At 41.5% G+C, this 26,411-nt stretch overlaps 1 protein-coding gene across 1 annotated transcript in view; it reads right to left on the reverse strand.

Moving 5' to 3' along the window:
• Nucleotides 1–26,411, reverse strand: part of LOC142151178 (venom factor-like) — a 172,695-nt gene that overhangs the window by 115,851 nt on the left and 30,433 nt on the right. The window contains exons 5-11 of the mRNA XM_075206544.1: nucleotides 18,170–18,261; nucleotides 11,953–12,032; nucleotides 11,494–11,581; nucleotides 8,812–8,914; nucleotides 5,545–5,665; nucleotides 1,867–1,982; nucleotides 134–280 (exon numbers count right to left, since the gene is read on the reverse strand). Coding sequence (XP_075062645.1) covers nucleotides 134–280; nucleotides 1,867–1,982; nucleotides 5,545–5,665; nucleotides 8,812–8,914; nucleotides 11,494–11,581; nucleotides 11,953–12,032; nucleotides 18,170–18,261 — 747 coding nt within the window. The remainder of the gene's footprint in view (nucleotides 1–133; nucleotides 281–1,866; nucleotides 1,983–5,544; nucleotides 5,666–8,811; nucleotides 8,915–11,493; nucleotides 11,582–11,952; nucleotides 12,033–18,169; nucleotides 18,262–26,411) is intronic.

Below are 26,411 nucleotides of genomic sequence, written 5' to 3' on the forward strand. Positions count from 1 at the left end.
CCCAAAGCTTCATGCTAGCTGTATTTATATAAATAATATAAAGTAAATGTCCCTTTATTGATGTTGTTCTGGGAGTGAAAAAAGCAAAACCAATATGAAGATTGTATCAATAGTAAAACAAAATATGACTTACTGTGGCTTTCAAAGAATTTTCATTAGTGCCTGTATTTAATATTAATTTCGCTGTTCCATCTTGATGGGTTACACCTTTGACATTCCCAGGTACCATCTCCACTGGTATATTTCCTGCCGGAGATCCATCTGGGTTCGTAACCGTCACCTAACAGTAAATTAACATTAGTAAAATCTATAGAGTAAAATATATATGAAAAGAAAAGAGAAATATAATATATTTACACAGTGAGTTGCGTCAAAATATTCCATAACTCCCCCTCTCAGCAGGGGTCTATCAGTGGACACTAACATTATTTAACTGTTAGACATACTGTCTCTGTTACCTTGATTATGCAATGGAATGGCTTAACTGAATTAACTGTTTGGCTTGATACACTTATCAAAGAGTTACAATATTACATCAGGAAATGGCACTTCACACTTGCATGAAACATCAAGATATTTGACACATTGCATCTGCAGCATTACATGATCTGAGTCTGTGATAACATTTTGATATAATAAAATTTATATCGATACATATTAATACATTTTCATATGCTTTTTCAGCCAGTATATAGTAGTGTAGAGACACATTGCACATAAGCAGGAAGTTCTAAATTAATTGCCTAGTAGATTGCCTTTGATAACTAACTTGGGCTGTCATTTAGCTATATTAACAATTATTCTGATTACTAACAGCACAGATCTATGTCACATTTCATAACAATGGACATTTGAGACAAATGCTAATTACCTTAACCAACTCAAATAGTTTAGCTAACACAACTTTCCATCCTGTCATGCAATATGGCTTCTGCTGTTCTGCTATATTTACACCATATGGCAACAGTCTATGTATTTCTAATACATACAAAAATGTAGAGTGATGTAAAGATTTAACAAGCGTTTATTTAACAGGAATTCCACTGTGCAATTCATTGAATGTGCAGTAGCATATTCAGGAAGCACAGCCCATCACTTTGCTGAGGTTTCATTAAGTCTCAATTCCGTTGTGGGTTTTTTGAACATGCAACACCATTATCTACAACCAGATATTTTTGCATAAATAAATGCAGAAAATAAATTAATTAAACAGAGGGAATTGAACACCACATTATAGTAGGGAGGTCCGCAGCATGAGGTCCCCTAGTAATAATATTAAAGCAGGCCATTGTGAAAGGGGCTAAAATCCCTTACATGTTTTTTGAATTAGTAACTTTTGGAATTGTGAGGAAAGAGCTGGGTTAAGGCTTTGGGGGGCCAAGGGCACTTAGGACAGGGGAGGCTCTATTGTCTAAAATTAAGGGCATAGTATCATCATTTACAAGAGAGGAAAACTGTGTTATTATTACCCTCATCTATCTCTCATTCCCCTGCCATGCCTCTCTCATTGCAGCCCCCTCTGTGTTCTGTGTTCTCCATATCAATCTCATTGCAGCCCCCTCTGTTAAGCTGTCATTGTAGCTCCCCTATAGGTCTCATTGAAGTCTCCCCTCCACCACAACAATAAATGCAGCCCCCTCCAGCCCCATAGATCTCATTAGAGCCCCTTCCTCTCCATCATAGGTCTCATTACAGCTCCCCGTCCACCATACACCTCATTGCAACCCCCTCCATCATACGTCTCTTTGCTGCCCCCCCCCCCCATAGGTCTCATTGCAGGCCCATTCATATAGCTTTTCACTTACCTTTAGTAGTATCTTAATTGATTTTTTTCTAGGTAAACAAATACCTGCCATCCTGACGTACCATGAGATGAAAGGGCATTCCTGGCTTGAAAAACTTGGTTGTTCTTGTGAAGACAATTTGATATGGAGATTTAACTATATAAATGTCGTCCAGTTCAGCTTCCACCATGTCACTGCCTGTAAGACAAATACATAGGGCTGTGATAGAAGTACAAATTCCTTGTCTCTTGTAAAGGTAAAGCTTGAATATAATATTCTTTTGGTACAGTGTTAAACACCAAAATCTCCTGAAAAGGTCTCACTACATTAGAGATGGGCGAGCTCGGTTCCCCGAGATCCGAACCCGCCTGAACTTTGCCTATCCGAGTACCGAGCCTGCTCGGCTCGGTACTCTCCTGCCTGTTCGGAATCGAAATCAAGGCAAAACGTCACTGTGACGTTATCGGATCTCGGGGCTCGGTTCTCGCGATATTTGAAATGAATAAATACCCGCCTCCACAGCAATCCATCGCCATTTGACAGAGGGAGAGAGCAGGGTTAGGTCACAGCCAGTATTAGAGCAGGGACAGAGCAATAATTGTATACCTTATTCTTTCAATTATTATTGCAATTCTGATACCAATTCTATTAGCAATTGTTAGAGGAGGATAGAGGAGGCTTTTTTTTCAATATTTTGCAGTACAAGTGCTTTGGGGTGTCCCATATTCCCCAGTGTGAAACACTAATTTTTCTGGCTGCCAAAAGTCATATTTAGCAGCAGTATCTAATACAATATTTTGCACTACAAGTGTTTTGGGGTATCCCATATTCCCCAGTGTGAAACACTAATTTTTATGGCTTCCAAAAGTCATATTTAGTAGCAGTATCTAATACAATATTTTGTACTACAAGTGGTTTGGGCTCATTAAAATGGATTCAAAGCAGTTTACATATGAGCAGAATCAGCAAGCAGGTGCTGGCACCAGTTCTGATGGTACTGATCCCAGTACGTCATCTGATAAAGCCTATGCAAAAGTACATAGTCTTTTTAAATCAGGGAAAAAAACACATACCAAAAAATCTTTTACCGTGTTGAAGCGAAAAAGAAGTGTAACTGAGGAAAAGTTAAGTGCCGATAATTTTTTTTTTGCCAACATGCCATTCTACACAGGCAGTGGCAAAGAAAGAATGAGGCCTTCACCTTTCTCTATAAGTGGCAGATCAAAAAATGTTACTGAGCCTTCTTCTTGTACGGTCACTCATGACCAAGCAAGACCAAGTAATTTGGAGTCTAAAAGTGGTGCACAACTACTGTTACGCATTAAAGCTGAGCTGCAAGAAAACAGTAAGGCATTAGAGGATAATGTATGCTCTGAATTAGAAATGACACAAATCCCTGTGGAGAGTCCATCCACCATTGGTATGTCTAATCATGAGCATTTTGTTTGTGTACCCATAAAGAAGGGCCCTTTCAGCAGTTTTGCTGATGTGTGCCTGAACAGCCCGAGTGTAGCCGTTGATACACAAATTGAGGATGCCACTTTGGAATTAGAAGAGGATGAGGGGGAGATTTGTGTAGGTGACGAGGGCGCTAATGAGGATGTTGATGAGGATGAGGTTGTTTGTGTAAGTCAGTGCTGTGCAAGGTGCTGAAACCATTTGAAGTTGTGATATGTGAAGTGAGTGCAGACTCTGCTAGCTAGAGCCAAGTCATTCCTTTAATTAGACTATTGGAAAAGCAGCTTGAGAAACTAAATGAGGAGATGAAAGCAAGCAATTCATCAAAGTATGTTGGCCTTGTAGATAAAGTACTTAATTCGCTTCACAATGATCCTCGAGTTATTAAAATCTTGAACTCGGATCACTATGTTTTGGCCATTGTTCTTCATCCAAGGTTTAAGACCTACATTGAGTCTCTGCTTCAAAATGAGCGAGATGTGAACTTTTGCAAGGAGCTATTGCTCAGCAAGTTGTCCGCTGAACTGGGCCTTGGCTTGACGATGTGTCCTCCTTCAGTTTCTCAAGTAGCTGCTGCTCGTAAAAAAATTACATTTTCCAAAAAGAAGCAGGGAAGACGCATGGGGCAGACCAGAACAGTTTAACATCTGGGCTGGTTTGAAGGATTTTTCAACAAAATGTGTGACCTTGCCCATAACTTCATCCAATCCTACTATTAACATGTAAAGGATGGTGGAGGATTATTTTCAAGAGGTAATTGATATGGAAATGTCAGACAGTCCCTTTCCGTACTGGGAAGAAAAGCAGGCCATTTGGAAACCCATGTACAAACTTGCTTTGCAATACCTAAGCTGCCCACCCTCCAGTGTATACTCTGAACGAGTATTCAGCACAGCCGGGAACCTAGTCCTTGATCGCCGTAGGAGGTTACTTCCAAAAAATGTTGAGAAAATGATGTTCATAAAAATGAACTACATTTTCCACGAGGAAGGCCTTCACCATCCAAGACATCCAAGCACTGACAGTTCTCTAATGGCGGATTCAAGCGGCGATGAATTGATAGTCTGTGATCATGACGTACACACTGATGAGAGTGAGGATGAAGCTCAAGATGATGACGATAACATCTTTTTAAAATTTTCTATATAAGTGTAGGGTGCAATCTACCCCCAAATAGGAAAGGGACTTGAGGCATTTCTATATCACGTACAGTCTTGAAGGGCTGCTGTTTTGGCAATTTCTCAATAATGGTAGGGTGTCATACACAGACTGACCCCAAACTGGCTTTGTCCATTTCAATTTATATTGTACAGTCTATAACGGCTTAATTTTTTACTATTTTCTACAAGTGGAGGGGGGCGTATAGAGACTGACCCCAAACTGCCTTTGTCCATTTCAACTTATATTGTACAGTCTTTAACGGCTGAATTTTTTACTATTTTCTACAAGTGGAGGGGGGCCTATAGAGACAGAAACCAAACTGCCTTTGTCCATTTCAATTTAAATTGTACAGTCTATAACGGCTGAATTTTTTACTATTTTCTACAAGTGGGTGGGGGCCTATAGAGACTGACCCCAAACTGCCTTTGTCCATTTCAATTTATATTGTACAGTATATAACGGCTGAATTTTTTTACTATTTTCTACAAGTGGAGGGGGGCCTATAGAGACTGACCCCAAACTGCCTTTGTCCTATTCAATTTATATTGTACAGTCTATAACGGCCGAATTTTTTACTATTTTCTACAAGTGGAGGGTGGCCTATAGAGACAGAAACCAAACTGCCTTTGTCCATTTCTTTATATATTTAACTATAAGTGTAGGGTGTAATATTCACCCAAAGACGATGGCTGCATTGCCAATAGGCATAGATGGAGAGGAAGACAATCTGGTTTGTCTGTAGAATTAATGACGGCCTACCAGGAATTAAACTGTTTTTTTCATAATTTATTAGCTTTACAATTACATTACCTATCCAAGAAACAGGTGGAGCACTAAATTCGGTTATTTTAGGCAAAAAAGTTGATTTTTAAACAAAATTGCAAAACAAAACCACACAAAACCAAAACCAAAACCAAAACATGGGGGTCAGTGAGCATCTCTACACTACATGACAAAGCCTCCACTTTGTTTTACAAAGGCAGTTTCATCGTCTCTTATTATGCCAATCATTTTCTCCTTCATGTACTAGTACCATAAGTCTCTTATACTCTTTACTGTCCTCTTACCTTTAAATGGGATTCAACATCTTTACAAACAAATAAAGCTTTGTATGTCAGAATAAAATTTAGTCTTGTCTAACCTGAGTCAGTGATGACTGTTACAGAAACATACAATCTGTACTGCAACAAATCGTCTGCATTTTTGAAATCCTTGATCAGATCATTTCTCATTAGTGTGGCCCTTTCTCCTCTTTCAGTAACCTAGGTAAAAAATAGAGAAGAACCATGAAAACATGGATGGGAGAATATGAAGTTATTATAGCAAGAGATGGATAGGATTGGACAAGGTGGAAATGCCAAAACATAAAACAGAGATAAGGAAATGGTACTGCAGTGATGAACCAGAGAATTAAAATGATGTTTAGTTAGAGTGGCTGGTGATTGCATTTTTATTGTTTGCTACCAGCTAAACATTTATAAACATTTAATTACATTGTATTGAATATGACACTTGTTAAACCTTGCTGGCACTTAGAAAATCTGGGGCTATGCTCAATTGAAAGAGAGAAATCCTTCTTTCACATGATGGTGCCCCTGTTTATATATTGCCTGCTGATAATTTTTGGGCCTCAAAGAACCAAAGGCTAAATATAGTATTAATGGTACAATATTGGAAACTACTGAGGAGGAAAGGGATCTAGGAGTCTCTATTTCAGGTGACTTAAAGCAAGTAAGCAATGTAACAAAGCCATGCGGAAGGCAATTCAGATGCTTGGTTGCATAGGCAGAGGAATCAACAGCAGAAATAAAGAAGTAATAACACCACTGTATAGGTCATTGGTACGGCCTCATCTAGAATGATGTGTTCAGTTCTGGAGGCCATATCTCCAGAAGGATATACATACATTAGAAACTGTACAAAAGAAGGGCAACTAAAATGGTGCATGTCCTACAGCACAAAACTTACCCGGAAAGATAAAAAGATCTTAATATGTATAGTTTGGAACAGAGAAGGGAAAGGGGGGACATGATAGAAACCTTTAAATATATCAAGGGTTTCAACAAGGTGTAGGAGGGAAATATTCTTCAAAGGAAGAGAAATATTAGAACACGAGGACATGACTGATATGAGCGCGTTCTCTGTACAGCGCTGCAGAATTAGTGGCACTATATAAATTGATGATGATGATGATGATTATGCACTGAAACTGGAGGGAAGTAGGTTCAGAGGAAATTTGAGGAAAAACTACTTCACATAAAGGGTAGTGGATAAGTGGACTAGCCTCCCATCAGAGGTGGTAAAGGCTAATACAGTAGAGCAGTTTAAACATGCTTGGGATAGACATAAGAATATCCTTACAAAGAATAAAGGATCACATAGGTGTTGAGCTTGCCATAGGTTAATACAACAAAGGGCAGACAAGATGGGCCAAAGGGTTCTTATCTGACGTCAAATTCTATGTTTCTATGTCTTTGTCACACACATGTCACACAGGCTCAGGTGAGTGCTGTATTGTGACAGATACATTTTTGGAAAAAACAGGATCAAAGGCTATACAATCTCACACTTTATCACAAGCATATTGTGGAATGAAGCATAAGTTGCACCAAAGAGCCTCCACCTGATTGCAAACCCCCTTGAACACTGGTATAATAAGCTTCACCAGCAGTCAGAAAGTACAAGTGTGCCATAGAAACTCTTTCCTATCATTCTTCTAGTGTATTACCTGAATGCTTTTTCAGTTTTGCTGGTGTAATAGTCACAGAGAACGGCATTGTCAGTTATTGCCCATAAATATGAAAATACTGTAATTTATAACAATGAATCCAGAAAGTAATAAACCCTTAATTCACATCCCCACCCCTCTGCAAGATTCACAAAAGTAAGTCATGGTTTCAGATGGTGAAATTCAGGGAAGGACACTTGCCAAATTTGCTTATACAAGCAAATTTTTATTGCAAAAAAAAAAAGCTATCGAATCTTGGGATAAAATAGAAAGGATTCAGGACTTATTCCAATTTCAATCAAACAAATTTATATCAATAATTTTACAGGGATTATGGGATACAAAGATATTTGCTTAGCGGGTGCATAGATTATCATCGAACTATTCTATAACACCAACTTCTAAAAAATGTTTAACCTCCTGGGAAATAGCCTCTTACTGGGCTTCAGGAACTCTATGTGGTTTTAGGTTGACCTTGACCCCTGGTTCTGTGGCATTCTTTATTATGGCAGTTCGAACAGGTAGCTCTGAAAATATATACCTATTTCTTATGAGGGAAACACAGTCTTTTGAGCATCTGACAGTGTCGCTAACACTTTTACTTCTGGAACTAATGGTAGTTGGTTCACTGGTCGGCCAGGTACAACTGAAAAGAAGTAACCTATGCTTACAGGTTTTTATTAAATTAATATGGTAAATTTGTTTGGCGTTCTTTTCCCTGGCTGGTACATTTTATACTTAACCTCATTCACTTTCTCCATGATCTTAAACAGACCCTGTGCCACAACCAGTAGGGTCAGAGAAGTGCCTGTACAGTCTGCTCACATTGGAACTACCTCCTAGATGGCGTGGAGTCAAATGGAGAGGGAGGCTGTGGCCAGAGGCTCCCGCAAGTGTTGGTTGAGGCTAAACAGATGGAAAATTAGACACTGATCCAGCCTTGGGTACAGCCCTAACAATCTCTTCAGAAGCTTCCTTCCTTCTGTTAGGGGCTCCACTGATAAAGGTGGCACCCCAGGGCATGCAGGAACCTCTTCTGTTGCTACCCAGTGGGTGCCAACCTTGCACTGGTCCATCAAGTACCCACTGTAGGTGATGGTGGAGAGCAGAGATCCGATTTAAAACAGCTACACAGATTACTGGTATCCATCATTGGAACTTCATGTAGCCTCCTCTTGGCTGTGCTAGTGCTGCTGCTCTTTACGTCAGTGCATCTGCTTGAATTTCAGCTACCTGAAGTATTTCTCTGTGCTCAGAAACAGGAGGTGTGGGATCATCTGTCTGAAAGCTAAGGTTGTCCTATTCAGCCTTGTCATCATTATTATTTTTTAAAACATACATTAATTTTTAAACTCACACAAAAATCGAAACGCACTTCTATAAATACAAACAGAACTCTAAAAGAAACACAAAAAACAGATAACACTTACAGCACCTTTACATATTTAACTGATAAATCTGAGCTGCCCGTTGATAGTTCCAGGATTGTAGCTGGTTGATAAGAAATGGGCAGGGTGAGTCTAGGGTTCACCAGCAATTTTGTTTAAAAAATTACAGTGATTCAAAAAGTTTGAACTGATGTTTCTCTGAATCAAAGCAAAGTGATCTCTTGGGTTTTACATAACTCTATGATCAATCCATAGATAATTTAAGAACAACTGTTTACACCAACTTTATTACCTCAATCCTCCTGAGAGAGTCTGTGAGACTTTTCTTAATATCATCTTTCTTAATCCCAAAGAGCACAAATGCTTTGCCAGAAACTGGTTTCCCATAGGTGTACCTAAAAATAAGAAACCCACTGTGTGATTGATTACCAAAACACACACAGACATCTATTATAAAAAAAAATTATATCACTAGGACCTGCAAATGTGCTTCTAATGTTGTAAAGAGATTGTCACTCTATTAGTTATTAAAAAGGCCCCACAGACACCTTCTGTACAAATATCACTGATCACTAGAACACACAGACACCTCCTGTACATATATCACTGATCACTAGAACACACAGACACCTCCTGTACATATATCACTGATCACTAGAACACACAGACACCTCCTGTACATATATCACTGATCACTAGAACACAAAGACACCTCCTGTACATATATCACTGATCACTAGAACACACAGACACCTCCTGTACAGATACCACTGATCACTAGAACACACAGACACCTCCTGTACATATATCACTGATCACTAGAACACACAGACACCTCCTGTACAGATACCACTGATCACTAGAACACACAGACACCTTCTGTACAAATATCACTGATCACTAGAACACACAGACACCTCCTGTACATATATCACTGATCACTAGAACACACAGACACCTCCTGTACAGATACCACTGATCACTAGAACACACAGACACCTCCTGTACATATGGACATATAGCACTGATCACTAGAACACACAGGCACCTCCTGCACAGATATCACTGATCACTAGAACACATAGATATCTCCTGTACATTTATCTCTGATCACTAGAACATTTATACACCTCCAGGGCTGAAAAAAAGAATTCAGGGCCCCGGTATAACAACTTCATGGGGCCCCCCTTGTACATAAAAATGTAAAACATTTGGGGGTGTGGCTATGCATCAATGGGCGCGGACAGGCCACCCTCCTACAGAAAAAAAAACCTGCATTGTTGTCTACGACATTGAACGATCACCAAAAATTGGGATTGACCCACTAGAACCAGAACATTTTGCAGACTCTCCTGCTCTCTCCTACCTGTTCTTGTCACTTTCACAACCTGTAGCTGCAGGTTTCTTTAGTTGCGGCTTGTCTGGATACTGAAATGTTGGAGGCGCTATTTGGAAAAAAAATGGGTACATTTAGAAAATTACAGCCAAAAAATTTAATTACTAACACCCAGGATTAATAATTAGGCCTTCCTCCAGCCCCAACATTAAAATAATTGTATTCACATTAAATAAATAAACCTATTTCCCTCCCTACAAACAGCCCCAGCAATAAATTAATAGTATTTACATTTCATAAATATACCTATTTCCCACAACCATTACTGCCATTAAATGATTTAAAGGCACATTTAATAAAGAGACCTCATTCTCCCCACTCACCCCCACACTCAGTATCACCCAAACCACCCCATCTTAAATTAATAGTCCCCACTATTAAATTACCACACCATCACCTCACAAACAAAATTGCACACATTAATTACTCACCACCTACCTCATACTACATTGCCACAAGCCTCCTGTGTCATCAGACACACATTACTGTGCCCCTTCATGACCACGTTGTGCCCCTATATGATCACACTGCACTCTCAATGCTGCTTTTTCACACTGTGCCATGCTGCTGCCCTCTCTCCTTCATCACACTGTGCCATGCTGCTCCCCCACGATTTCATCACACTGTGCCATTTTGCCCCCCCTCTCCTTTATCACTGTGTTATCCTGCCCCCCTTCATCACTCTGTGCCTTTCTGCTGCTCCCCCTTTTTCCTCATACTGTGCCTTCCTCCCCCCCTTTTCCTCATACTGTGCCTCTCTCCCCCCTTTTTCATCATACTGTGTCTCTCTCCCCCCTTTTTTCATCACACTGTATCTCTCTGCCCCCCTCTTTCCTCTTACTGTGCCTCTCCCCCCCACTATTTCCTCATACTGTGCCTTTCTCCCCCCATTTGACATCACGCTGTGCTTTTTCTGCTTTCCTCCCTTTGCCTCCGTTCTTTTACTTACCTTTGTATTAGCTTCTTTCATCTCTTCTCTTTTCTTTTCTTCTGTCTTCTGTTTTCTGACTTCTCTCTTCTTGCTTCGTTCAGGGTCCACTCTGCGCCACTCCCCACTGAATGTCAGGCGTGACTTGATGACATCACACCCAAGATTCAGTGTAAATAGAGCAGAGAGGAAGGAGGAGGGATTCTGGTGCCGCGATCACGTGAGTATATGTATTTATTTTTATTTTTTAATACCCTGCCCACCCTCTGAACTCCGACCTCCCCCCCCCCCACACACACACCGCCCCAGCAAAAAGAAGGAAAAAAAAAAGTTTAAAAAATAAAAACCTCCCCCAAAAAAACGCAGGCACCTGGTATGTCCGGGCCCAGGTAATTAGTACCTGCCCTCCCCTCTCTCAGCGTCCATGGACACCTCCTATACAGATATCACTGATCACTCCAACATATAGACACCTCATGTACAGATATCACTGATCACGAGAACACACAGAACCTTGTGTACGTATATCACTGATCACTAGAATACACATATACCTCGCACACATTTTACTGATCACTGAACACACAGAAACCTCCTGTATATATCATTGATCATTAGACCACAAACACACATTCTATATAGATACTCACTGAGCTTGAACTGTCACAGAAAATGTTTCATCTTCAAGGTACATAAAATTCTTATCTGTCTTTATTGTAACTTCAATGTTTGGTAAAACTGAGTGTAAAGAAATTCAAACAAATACAAAGTCAATAGAGAGACCATTAGAAAAACAAAAACAAACATTTAAGTATTTTAGTTTGAACACATTTTCAGCTAAATTGACACTAAATTGTCATTAATTCGGTTAAGATATATTCTAACCCATCAATAAAAATTATATTAAATCTCATTTTTGTTTACTGCTCAGTAATGTTTTACCCTGTACTGTCTATCGTCTGTGCATTGTACGGTGCTGCGGAACTCTTGTGGCGCCTAACAAATAAAGGATAATAATAATAATAATAATCTCATAGGACTTACCCCACAACCAGTTTGTTTGCTTCCTGTTGGGTTTTCTTATAAGAATTATAATGGCATTTCCTTACCATATTCTTTCACCTCGAAGTTAGTGGTGAATTCCTGAAGCGTGTTGTCATATCGTGCTGAGATTGTCCAGATTCCAAGACTGCATAATATAGAGGTCAAGTGTTAGTAAGAGTAGATCTTGTCCAGCTAAGCATTTCTCTCTATTGCATTTACTCAGATTGAGGCTTTTATAAGTTGTGACCGTTCATATCTAAACTCATATATATTTAATTATCTTGTATAGACCATAGGCCAAAATGTATTAAAATAGTGACCATGTCAATTTAGTTGCATTGGTGATTTTGTCTTTCACTGATAACCACATAGAAAGCTGATATTACTTATCCTTATTTCCTAATTTTTACTTCAATTTACTCTAAGAGAGCCTTAGGGCTCGATTCATGTTTGAAAACGCAAACTGCACGCAACTTGTATTTAAGAAAATGAGTACAGAAATTGAGCGGAGTTCCAACCATATTCAAGTCCAAGCGGATCTCAATATACAATTCCATTTGAATCTGGGTGTAAGTACGCGTTGCCTAAACGTTGCTTGCTGTATGTTATAAGACAGAACACAGTGCAGGATACCAACATAATAAATATACAATGTAAAGTCCTATCAGAACGCATGTAAAAAAATGCATGCAATTGTGTTCAGAGGCGCCAGGTCCGCTTCTGAGCATGTGCACAACTATTTCATGCAAGATACGGCACGCACAGGGGCTTGCTATACGTCCAAATATGAATTAGGCCCTTTTAATTGTGCAATATAAGTGGAACACCAAGGGTCTGAGTCATTAAGGAGAGCAAATCATAAAAAAGGAGTAACTTGGCACCTGGGCAAAACTATGTTGCATTGGAGGGGGAGGTAAATTTAAAATGTGGGGTCAGATTTATTGCTTGGATAAGGCAAGTTCTAGATCAACTTTAAATTTCAGTGCAAAAATAAAGCTATAAAGTATTTGTGTGCTACATGAGTAAGCAGCCAGTATTTTCCTTACCTGCAAAAATAATAAACTAATCTGCACCCCTTGCATTGTAACAAGGTTCGTCCAGGAACAAACCTTTTTTTTGCTTTGCTCTCCTTAATGACTCAGGCCCTAAGACACATTACTTACACATTCAGAACATCTTCCTTTATTGGTATGAGTGAGCCGTCATGCAACTTTAATGTTTCATTCTAACAGTTTTATGTACTTTTCATGCATGTTTAAATCAAGAAGCAAAGTTTAATTTTAATGGACCCAGATGTGAAATAGAGCTGGTCTCTGGATCCGATTTCATAGAATATAGAGAGCATATCAGATTTATATTGTAACTCAGAGAATTAAAACAAAAGATAACCTCTGCTTTATGGTATACTATCTGAAATCCCCGGAATTGACCAGGTTTAAATTTTCAAGTTTTTGAGTTATCAATAGGTTGGATGTAACTGTCAACATTTTAAAAGTTATTAGCAGCCTAGCAGCTCTTCCAACACACCCATGAGGTGGTAGCCCAGTGTCAATTTTTATTTTTTTTATTTTAAATGTCATTCAAATCCATTAAGTGGAAGGCCAAGAACAGGCTCCCCAGGTCAAAGTTCTGGCCAGCGTACACCCAACGGGAGGTCTGACCAAAACCTCAACCCACTAGTATGACTTCTGGTATCCATTGTTACCAGTCTGTGAAATTTGTGTCCAAATCAACCCAGTGGAAGGCTCAGAACAGGATCTTCAAGTCAAAGTTCTGCCCAGCTGTGATGATTATGTGTTATTGTTCTTTTCCCTTAATATTCATGTATGCCAATGTGTATATTGTATATAACCTTTCAAAGTATGCTTTGCTGACTGTCCTAAATGATCTGTGCAATTGACAAAGAGTCTTTTGAAATTAGCCAGACCCAGGGACAGATCTGACCAATTTGCGTATACAAAGGATGTGGAACTGACCAGCCAGGCAGAAAGAGCAGAGGTGAGAATCATGTCCTCTGAGATGCCATACATATTTCAGGGATAGATAACTCACTTCGAAAACCCTGTGTAACTCTGGTAATCAATCTGTCCTGACTGACAGCTAACCTCCAAAGGTGGGGATGAGAACTATGTGAGAAAGGTTTAAATCAGCTGCTTTACCTAGAAAAAGGGTTCATTTTCTAAGAGGAGACCAGTGCCTAGGTCAGAAATGTGCCATCTCTCTCAAATGTTACTCTTCTCACGACCAGTCTTACACTAGTAAGTTAGGTTTTATTTCCTATTTTATTTCTGAAACTTATTTGTGCAACTTATTTTGTATGTCTTGTTATTAACTGTTTTGTAATTAAGCCTTGGATTTTTTTTCTGATTAAAATACATTTAATCTAGCATATTCTCCGTGATTCTTTGTGAACTTACGAAGCCAAGTGAGGCTCATGCTGCATTTGTTTGTTATTTAAGTGTGTAATAGTAATAAGTGGTTTTGGTGAACATAAGGACTCCATAGTAAATCCTTTGTGGTGACAGAAAAGGTGTATTCATTGGTAAGTGACCAAGGTAACTCCAATCACAGCCAGCTGTTTCAGATTGCAGTATCTGAGACAGGCTGGGCATTCGTGACACCAGCGTACACGATCGGAAGGTACAAATGGGACCCAATTTACAATACGCTTGTTTTGTAAATTAACTATGTGCATACGCCCCTTCCCTCTCCCATTCCACTCTTGAAATCGCAGACTGTCGAAAGTATTCTTTACACTCGAAAATTAATTGCATGCACTTGCATTTCTTTGGCGTTTATTCTATCTTTGATTCTGTACAGATCAATTTTAAGCAAAATATGACAGTGAGCAGAATTGACGTTCCATAATGAATCATGCCCATTAACTTTTCATAAACTTTGTGTGAATTTTCTTCACCTGGACTCTGGCTATCTTATTGTACTTACCTTAACATCCTAATGAGTGCAAACATTTTATTGTTTACTACTAACAAGAATTATCAGGGCCTGATCAACCACTAGAATTGCAAGCTGTTTTTTTTTTCTCCTTCAAATGCCGGTGATCGGCTTCTTTCTCCTCTAATGGGGTCGTCCCTGTCCTCAAGGGGGCGGTCCCGCATGCTCCTGTACCCAATCACGCAGCTAACAGCATTCAACTCTGTTAGCTGCGCTGTCAGTGTGGCTGCAGTTTATTGCTTAGTGTGGTCACGTGAGATCTCACATCTCACGTGACCACACTAATCAAACAGAGCGCGCCCGCAGTGACAGTGCAGCTAACAGCGTCGGATGTTGTTAGCTGCTGCGTGTGAAGATGACAAGCGCCGGCATCTGGAGAGAGGAGGAACAGAAGACAGCAAGGTAAGTGCAGCTTGTTAAATATCAGGGGGGGGGAGAGATGACTGGGGGGGATTAATGAACTGGCTAATGGGGGGGAGGCTTATAAATTGGATATGGGGGGATTAATGAACTGGCTAGTATGGATTGGATAGTGGGGATTAATGGAGTGAAAATGGGGAGGTAATTAACTGGCTAGAGGTGGGGCTTATGAATTGGGTGGGGGGGTTATGAATTGGATAGGGGGGGGCTTATGAATTGGATGGGGGGGTTAATGAAATGGCTAGAGGGGGAATTAATGAAGTGAAAATGGGAAGGTAATGAACTGACTACAGGGGGGGTTTAATGAATTGGAGAGGGGGGATTAATGAAATGGCAATGGGGAGCTAATGAACTGGCTACAGAGGGGGTGAATGAAATGGCAATAGGGAGGTAATGAACTGGCTAGAGGGGGGTTAATAAATTGGATAGGTGGGGTCATAAACTGTCTGGTGCGGGTTGATAAAAATTAAGTGGGATAAATTGGCTGGTGGGGGAGGTGATGAAATAGCTTGCGGGGGGCAGGATCTCTGTATTGTGTGGCGGTGATGTGGGTGCTGACTGTGGTTTCAGCGGTCACTAGAATACTAAATACTAGATAGACAGGGCTGGTAGATGTTACTATATGAGTGTAAATAATTTTTATATATTTTATTGTCTGACTGTACTAGGGGTTGTTTTGTATCATTCAGGGTTTGTTAAAATGTTGCACTATAATACAATTTTTGCACATTTTAAATACAGGACTCCCAAGTTTTCAGAAGCCAGGCAACGGCCAACGCTCCAAGAACAAGCAAAAGAGAACACCAGGTAGTCTACGCTGCAAGATCAGGTAAGAGAGGACGTGCATATTAAAGTGTGTTTTATGTATTAATTAATGTTTTACAATTTTATTTATATTATATATATATATATATATATATATATATATATATATATAAATATGTGTGTGTGTGTGTGTATAGGTATACGCACATTGGTGGGGGGGGGGGGCAAACAGTGTAGTAGCCTAGGGCGGCTGTGACCCTTAATCAGGCCCTGAGAATTATATATATTTATTTTAGAATAAAACCAAATTCTTTAATCCTATGTGAAATGGTGAATTTTGTACAACACATAATGGCACAGCAGTTTTGGCATGGATTTATGAATTCATAATGGATATAAAGATGCCATTTAAGGTTCTACTTTCAACTGTAATTGGTGAGTGTGTTCACACATCACATTGAATAATCAGAGATTCTATTCAAAGTAACCTATTTTGTTATAACTAACATTATGGAGAGGAATTAATACTGAGAACTACAGGTGATATTGAGATCTACACACAAATGTGAATAATTAAGTTTGGTGAGGGCACTGCATATGTTTAACAAATTATCTTTATATTACTTGGACAATATTTAGTATTCTGCTTTCTATTATTTTTTGGCCCCTGTAACAAATTGCCCAACTAGATTGTGCAATTTGTGACTTTGAAAAGTAAAATGGGTGTGGCTAGTTCAGTGTTGGCTAACCTGTGACATTTCAGGTGTTGTGAAACTACAAGTCCCAGCATACCCTTCCAGCAATAAGCTGCTATATATATTGGCAAAGCATGCTGGGACTTGTAGTTTCACAACAGCTGGAGTGTCACATGTTAGCCAACACTGGGATGATTAATAGGGTGAGGTAACTCTGGCCCTGTTTGGGCAACATGTATTCTAATTATGATGTTATGCAAGCATTATCTGATTGTTGCTGCAGAATCAAACAGCTATAAAGTGTCCTTGTGATTTTCCAGAAGAGTACCTTTCTCATACTTGCCAACTCTCCCGGAATATCCGGGAGACTCCCGAAATCCGGGTCGGTCTCCCGGACACCTGGGAGAGCAGGCAATTCCCGGCCGTCTCTGCAAAGTAAATGGAGGGGGCGGGGTTTATTGGTGCCATGTATGCGTTATTGTGGCCCCGCTCCCTATTTTTATTGGTCTAAACGGTGATGACAGCTTTGGGGCGGAGCTAACAACATGATTCTTTGAGCCCCGCCCCCACACACCTACCTGCCCCCCGGACCTCCAGGAACACAAGTTGCCAATGTTGGCAACTATGACCTTTCTATTCCACCCAACATCTTTAATTCATGATTCTTATTTTCCCAAAGGTGAAACTTCTGCTCAACCCAAATTTAGAGGACAAGAATAGGGGCCTATATTACATATCAGCCACAGTTTTGTCTCCTTTTGTTTTTTGTCTCTCCCTGAGATTAAACCATTGTGTCTTAGCCCTTATGCAGTGATCTTATAGATCAGCCACAATTTCTCCAGGTTTCTGCTGTTTTATTGCTCTAAGATCATTGTGGAATCAATGTTTGCACCTGTGTTCCCTCTGTGGCCAATCAAGGAAGTTCCTTGCCTTAAATACATCAGTCTCACACACTCATTGCCTTTGCAACTGATTACCTTCCTGAGCTAATTAGCGTAAACATTGCCTTGTTTAAATTTTGACCTCAGCTTTTTATAGTTTCACTTGTCTTTTGCTCTTCCTGACTTTGGCCTGTAGTTTGACTCTGCATTACTACTGCCTGCCCTCAATCTTTGATTTGTTCCTGTATTTTGACTCGTTTTGTTTTGCTTAGTTTATTTATCAGCAGCCTCCTGAAAAGACTGCTTTGGTAGATATGACCTGTAATTCTTCTCTGGTGTAGTCCAAGTCCCCTTGCAGGGTCCTCTTATGAAAACCAAAAATGTTCCAACGCTGATCATTACATCCTATGTCTGTTTTACCATAAGTGAGACCTAAGAGACCTTAATTCTTAAAGGCAGTATGTGGGGAATTTTATGGGATGAGCAACCTTCAACACATGTATGTCTGGTATTTCCCTTGAAAATGATGGGAGATGCGCCGTGGTCATGTCTAGGTGTCCTTTTACCTTGCCAAGTCTGACAGTTCGTGACTCTTTGAAATAATTCCAGATGCATCGGGGAAGAGTGGCTCTTTTCTCACAACAATCCCTTCCGTATTCTGAGGAGAAAAGAAAATTGTCACTCACAATATTTATTACTAAAATACACGTTGAAGATTTTGTGCCCTCCTGTCGTTCTAAGCATTTGATTCTGAAGCTTTCACAAAGCCATAGTTGCATTGCATTAAAAATTATAGAACGAGGAACAAATACATTAACAATAACTGTTATTTGCAACTCTCATCAATAATAATAATAATAATAATAATAATAATAATAATAATAATATTTTGAATAGAACTACCATATTGAGTAGTACTGTGCAGACCTACATGTAGTGGGAGGAGGGGGGCAGAATTTTGTGTGCTGAACCAATATTTGTGAAAATGGAGTTTGTTACAAATGTTTGTGAAAACCTGCCTAATGCCTCAGTGAAGTTACTAGTGAATAACTATTTGATATTCTCAAAAATGTTGGTTAAATCTTAAAATATCTATCTTCACTCTAATGCATTTGCAAGCAAAACAAGCTCGTTTTCAAGAGTGGGGAGTGCAGACTTGCTCCATTGCTAAATCTCTCATCTTGTGCCGACTATTCAGTTACTTTGCATGCCTTTGAGCATCTGGGTGGGTAAATACAGGGCGATCACATGATTGCACTACATCAATTCTGGCTGCATTGTCTTGGCTCATGAGGAGCATTTTCATTGTCTGTCTGCACCTTTAAAATGCAGGCAGCTCAATTTTTCACTATCCTTTGTTGGTGGTTTTTATTTAGCACTGTGGGTCTGTTTTGCTATCTTCTGATTCAATCTTGGTACTGACCTTTTGACGGCACACTGATATTTCTCTGGATTGCTGTCTGCCCTGAACTTTTGCTTTGACACACTCCATTCTCTTGATTGCTGCCTGCCCTGACCCTTGCCTAGACGATGACTATTGCCTGGATCGTCGTTGCCCTGCCCTGACCTCTCCTTGGACACTGAACCTTGTCCCATTTTTTTTATGACCTGTATGAGTAGCTGCTACTCCCATAATTCCTGGGATCATCTGAGAACACATGAGCATGTTCAGCCCTAAAGAAAGAGGGACTGCTATAGGCAAAGTGTCACGGGCACTAGGAGTCTTTACCCAGGGATCACCAGGTGATGGACTTACCAGAGCAGTATAGATGGTAATATGGTACTCTGGTAGCGGGGTGATCACGGAACAGGAGACAGCAGATGGTAGAGAATGCTCGTGGAAAGTCTATGACTAGCAGCACTGGTAATATATAGGTAGTAGTACACGAGGAACTGAATGGACAAAGGAAACGTGAGGGTAGTCAGTGGTCTGCGGTAGCAAGTTGTACCACTGCTATAGTGAGGAGGAATGTCCAGAAGCAATGCGGAGGTGATGGAAGTCAGCGGTCTGCGTTTAGCAAGTTGTACCGCTGTCTAGGTGAGGGAACGGAATCCAGGTGAAGGCATCCGGGAAGTCAGTGGTCTGCGTTAGCAAGTTGTACCACTGCTATATGGAAGGATACTGAAACAGGAATCAGTGGTCTGCCTCTAGCAAGTTGTACCACTGAAATATATATGTGAGGAGGAGCACGGGGAGATAAATGTAATGCAGAGTATACACGGGCACACTGAACTTGATCCCACGATGATATGCACAAGGTAGTAATAACAGAGCAGCACTGCACAAATATACAAAGTCTCAGGAACTATCCAGACTAAAAGGTAACACAGTCAAATGATGGCAATAGTCTCAGTGGATAGGCAACTTCAAAGAAGAACAACTCAGTCCAGCAAGGTATGCAATCCACGAGCACAGTCAATGATAAGTATGCATACCGTGGTTCAGAAGAGCAGGCTGTCAGAAGGGAGTGCAGAGATACCTGAGCAGCAGGAGGCCGGCAGGATGCGAAGTCCCAGGGAAATGGAAGCGGTATCCAAGTAGGTGCAGTGCACAGGTAGGTAGACCAGCAACGATGGAACAATACTCAGGAAGCCGTAGTATATAGGACTGGTCACCGGGAGATCACTGAAGAGTAGAAGCAGTCTCCAAGTAGAGGACAGCAGCGGAGCGTTGATCCAATGCAGACAGGCGAGTTGACACAGGCAGGAACACTGTAGAAGCATGGAGAGCGGATCAGCTGGCTGCAGACACGAGTAGAACTGAAGGGTAGCGGCAAGCAGAACACTGCAGGTACACGGAGGTAGCGGATAGGAATCAGCAGGTGCAGTCACGATGAAACACGGGAGAGTTGAGATGAGCTGGAACTGTTGAGCACGGAGGCAGCGGAGAGGAATCAGCTGGTGCAGTCTCGATGAAACACAGGAGAGTTGAAGTGAGCTGATAACTGTAGTGCACGGAGGCAGCGGATAGGAATCAGCTAATGCAGTCACAATGAAACACAGGAGAGTTTGAAGTGAGTTGATAACTGTAGTGCACGGAGGCAGCGGATAGGAATCAGCTAATACAGTCACGATGAAACACAGGAGAGTTGAAGTGAGATGATAACTGTAGTGCACGGAGGCAGCGGATAGGAATCAGCTAATGCAGTCACAATGAAACACAGGAGAGGTTGAAGTGAGTTGATAACTGTAGTGCACGGAGGCAGGGGATAGGAATCAGCTAATACAGTCACGAGGAAACACAGGAGAGTTGAAGTGAGTTGATAACTGTAGTGCACGGAGGCAGCGGATAGAAATCAGCTAATACAGTCACGATGAAACACAGGAGAGTTGAAGTGGTCTGGAAACCACAGGAGAGTTGAAGTGGTCTGGAAACCACAGGAATCAGCTGAGCTGAATACACGAGGAAACACAGGAACACCTTCAGAGGCTCATGGGGAATGAGACTCCAAGATCAGGCAACGAGGTATAGACAGCAGGTGCTTTAAATAGGGAGTGTTGCCTGATCAGCCAATTAACTAAAAGGAACAGGTACTGAAGGTTTGAAAGGGCTGCACATGCGCAGACCCTCAGGATGGTGGACGACCACGGTTCCTAAAGACACTGGAAGAAGCACTCACGGTCTGGTGAGTGACAGTACCCCCACTTTTAAAGGTGGGCACAGAACACCTGGAACCGGGCTTGTCCGGATTTTTGGAATAAAACTTCTTAAGAAGAGCTGGAGCAATGAGATCTTCAGCTTTGATCCATGAACGCTCCTCTGGACCAAAGCCCTTCCAATGAACGAGGAAACGAAGAACTCCTCGCGAAATTTTTGCTCCAATATATGAGTAATCTCGAAATCTTCCTCCTGATGAACTTGAACTGGCTGAGGTGCTGAAGGAGGGACCGAGAAACGGTTGATGATGAGAGGTTTGAGCAAGGACACATGGAAGGCGTTGGAAATACGAAGATTCTTAGGAAATAGAAGTTTGAAACAAGCTGGATTTATCACTTGAATGATCCTATATGGACCAATAAAACGGGGAGCGAATTTCATAGATGGGACCTTCAAACGAATATTTTTGGTAGATAACCATACACGATTTCCAATTTTCAGTGGTGGAATAGCCCGCCTCTTCTTATCTGCAAAAGACTTATATTTGGCAGAAGTCTTCTTTAAACAGGTTTTGACCTGAGACCAAATATTTTTGAAGGTCTGACAAACAGTCTCTACAGCAGGAACTTGGGTGGGAGGGAGGGCAGGAAATTCCGGAAAAGACGGATGGTGACCGTAAACCACAAAGAATGGAGTTTTGGAAGATGACTCATGGTACATGTTGTTATGAGCGAATTCAGCCCAAGGAAGCAATTCTACCCAGTTGTCTTGATTGGCTGATGAGAACATCCTTATAAAGGTCTCAAGATCTTGATTGACCCTTTCAGTTTGTCCGTTTGATTGAGGATGGTAGGAAGATGAGAGCGCTAATCGTATGCCCAAGGTTTTACAAAGGGCCCGCCAGAATCTGGAAACGAATTGTACTCCTCTATCTGACACAATCTCAGACGGACATCCATGAATACGAAAGATTTCCTTGACGAAATGCTCAGCCAGAGTAAAAGAGGAAGGCAAACCAGACAAAGGGACAAAATGAGCCATCTTCGAAAATCTGTCTACCACTACCCAAACAGTATTACAATTTTTACTAGGCGGAAGATCAGTAACAAAGTCCATACTAATATGGGTCCAAGGCTTGGATGGAATGGGTAGTGGTTGAAGCAAACCGCTGGGGTTCTGCGGGAGGTCTTAAACTGAGAACACAATTCACAAGAAGCAATAAACTCTTTGACGTCTCTCCTCATCGAGGGCCACCAGTAACTTCGAGAGAGAATCTCAAAGGTCTTGCGTTCACCAGCATGTCCAGAAAAACGAGAAGAGTGGAATCACAAAAGGATTTTCCTCCTAAGAGTAGGAGGCACGAGGGTCTTCCCAAATGGTAGCACTTTAGTGGAAGAAGCAGCCAGCGAAATACATTTGGGGTCTAGTATAGAGTGGTTGGAAACCTCTTCAACGTCAGAGGACGTCACAAAAGCTCGGGATAGAGCGTCAGCTTTTTTGTTTTTGGCAGCTGGTTTGAAGGTTATGATTAATTCGAAACGAGAAAAGAAAAGAGACCATCTTGCTTGACGAGGATTCAAGCATTGGGCAGACTGTAGATATGACAAGTTCTTATGATCCGTGAAAATCGTCACAGGGTGACGAGCTCCCTCCAACAAGTATCTCCACTCCTCTAATGCTACTTTGATAGCCAGCAACTCCTTGTCCCCGATAGTGTAATTCCTCTCCGCAGGCAGGAGACCCCGAGAGTAAAAGGCACAAGGATGGAATTTTTGTTGCTCCGATCGTTGGGAGAGAATGGCTCCTAAGCCAACATTAGAGGCATCTACTTCTAGGAAGAAGGGAAGTTTCACATCAGGCTGTCGAAGAATTGGAGCAGAGGAGAAGGACTCTTTAAGAAATTGAAAGGCTTGGAGAGCCTCAGATGACCATTGCTTAGTATTGGCCCCTTTACGAGTCAGGGCCACAATAGGAGATGCAATGGACGAGAAGTCTTGAATGAAGCGTCTATAGTAATTGGCAAAACCTAAAAAACGCTGAATGGCACGAAGAGTAGTTGGCTGAGGCCAATGTAACACAGCATTCACCTTTTCTGGATCCATTTGTAGACCAACTCCGGAGACAATATAACCCAAAAATGGAATCTGGGGCAACTCGAATGAACATTTTTCTAGTTTGCAGAATAATGAATTTTTCCAGAGTCTGGAAAGAACCTCTGCCACATGTTGGTGATGATAAGGCAGGTCCTGTGAAAAGATCAATATGTCGTCCAGGTAGACAACGACACATACATATAACAAGTCCCGAAAGATCTCATTAATGAAGTCCTGGAAAACAGCGGGGGCATTACATAACCCGAAAGGCATTACTAAATATTCATAATGCCCATCTCTGGTGTTGAAAGCTGTCTTCCATTCGTCACCGGACCGGATTCTAATTAAATTATAGGCACCACGAAGATTCAACTTGGTAAAGATCCGAGCTCCCTTAATGCGATCAAATAACTCAGTAATCAGAGGAATGGGATACCGATTTTTAATAGTAATGGCGTTAAGTCCACGAAAATCTATGCAGGGGCGTAGTGATCCATCCTTCTTTTTTACGAAGAAGAACCCGGCTCCAGCGGGAGAGGTGGAAGGTCGGATAAAACCTCGCTGGAGATTCTCTTGGATGTATTCAGATGTAGCTTGAGTTTCAGGTAACGAAAGTGGATACACCCGACCCCTAGGAGGAGTCTTGCCAGGTAGAAGATCGATCGGACAATCCCATGAACGATGAGGAGGAAGACGTTCAGACTGAGCTTTATCAAAAACATCGGCAAATGAAGCATACTGAGGAGGAAGTCCCGGTGAGGAAGATGAGATGGAAGATTGCTGTATTTTAAAAGGAATGACTTGGGAAAGACAACGATGATGACATTCAGCTCCCCAAGACGTAACTTGAGGAGTGCGCCAGTCAATCTGGGGAGAATGACATTGAAGCCATGGAAGGCCTAAAACAATCGGACTTGTAGTAACAGGAAGAATTAAAAACGAAATCTCTTCATGGTGTAGCACACCAATCTGAAGCGTTACTGGGGACGTACTCTGGGTCATGAGACCATTGATGAGACGTGATCCATCTATAGCAGTCACAGTAATCGGTGTTTTCAAAGTAATGACTGGTAGGGACCATTGATTCACTAGGGATTTAGAAATGAAATTTCCTGCTGCTCCAGAATCAATCAGTGCTTGGGAGTCAAAGGATTTGGTAGCACAGGAAATCGTAACATCAAAAGCGTAGACTTTTAATTTCGTAGAACATGGAGAGGACTCCAGGGACCCTAACTTCACCTCTCCAGAACTAGTTAGGGCCTGGCATTTCCCGATTTCTTAGGGCAAGAATTGAGCATATGTGTGGAATCAGCACAATAGATACAAAGTCTATTCTTTACTCTTCGGTTCCTCTCCTCAGAAGTTAATTTGGAATGTCCTATATCCATGGGGATCACAGGAGATGAAGCTGGACGAAGTTGAGGGGTTGAGCGAAGAGGTGCTTTAACTGAAGTTGTTTTTTCAGATTCCCTTTCACGAAACCTCATGTCTACACGATGGCAGAGGGAAATCAAATCTTCTAATGACGTAGGTAGCTCTTGGGTAGTCAATGCATCTTTAATTTTATCGGAGAGCCCCTGCCAGAAGGCGGCAATTAATGCTTCAGTGTTCCACTGAAGTTCAGAGGCTAATATCCTAAATTGAATGACGTACTGGCCTACTGTACGAGAACCCTGACGTAAACGGAGAATGCTGGAAGCAGCGGAGATTACACGACCTGGTTCATCGAATAAATTTGGCACTATCTTGTAATATTGGATCGTTCTTCTCCCACAGAGGGGAAGCCCAAGCCAGAGCTTGTCCAGAAAACAATGAGATAAGATAGGCCACTCTGGAACGATGGGTAAAAAAATTTTGAGGTTGGAGCTCAAAATGAACTGAGCATTGGTTGAGAAAACCCCTACAAGTTTTGGGGTCTCCATCATACTTTGACGGAGTAGGCAGGTGAAGCGTGGAAGCCGTAGACACCTGGGATGGCACTGGGGAAACGGAGGAAAGCACAGGAGCTTCAACATTAGCTGTAACATTCTGTCCAGATGTTCCTTGGGAGGCTAACGCCTGGTAACATTGTAGTAACAGCTGTTGGCGAGCATCCTGTTGCTCCACACGGGTAACCAGATGCTGCAGCATCTCTTTAGCTGTAGGTTCCGAATCTGGGTCTGTCATGGCCTGATCTTACTGTCACGGGCACTAGGAGTCTTTACCCAGGGATCACCAGGTGATGGACTTACCAGAGCAGTATAGATGGTAATATGGTACTCTGGTAGCGGGGTGATCACGGAACAGGAGACAGCAGGTGGTAGAGAATACTCGTGGAAAGTCTATGACTAGCAGCACTGGTAATATATAGGTAGTAGTACACGAGGAACTGAATGGACAAAGGAAACGTGAGGGTAGTCAGTGGTCTGCGGTAGCAAGTTGTACCACTGCTATAGTGAGGAGGAATGTCCAGAAGCAACGAGGAGGTGATGGAAGTCAGCGGTCTGCGTTTAGCAAGTTTTACCGCTGTCTAGGTGAGGGAACGGAATCCAGGTGAAGGTATCCGGGAAGTCAGTGGTCTGCGTTAGCAAGTTGTACCACTGCTATATGGAAGGATACTGAAACAGGAATCAGTGGTCTGCCTCTAGCAAGTTGTACCACTGAAATATATATGTGAGGAGGAGCACGGGGAGATAAATGTAATGCAGAGTATACACGGGCACACTGAACTTGATCCCACGATGATATGCACAAGGTAGTAATAACAAAGCAGCACTGCACAAATATACAAAGTCTCAGGAACTATCCAGACTAAAAGGTAACACAGTCAAATGATGGCAATAGTCTCAGTGGATAGGCAACTTCAGAGAAGAACAACTCAGTCCAGCAAGGTATGCAATCCACAAGCACAGTCAATGATAAGTATGCATACCGTGGTTCAGAAGAGCAGGCTGTCAGAAGGGAGTGCAGAGATACCTGAGCAGCAGGAGGCCGGCAGGATGCGAAGTCCCAGGAAAATGGAAGCGGTATCCAAATAGGTGCAGCGCACAGGTAGGTAGACCAGCAATGATGGAACAATACTCAGGAAGCCGTAGTATATAGGACTGGTCACCGGGAGATCACTGAAGAGTAGAAGCG

The sequence above is a fragment of the Mixophyes fleayi genome, chromosome 4 (assembly GCF_038048845.1).
Source record: "Mixophyes fleayi isolate aMixFle1 chromosome 4, aMixFle1.hap1, whole genome shotgun sequence".
Classification (NCBI taxonomy): Eukaryota; Metazoa; Chordata; class Amphibia; order Anura; family Limnodynastidae; genus Mixophyes; species Mixophyes fleayi.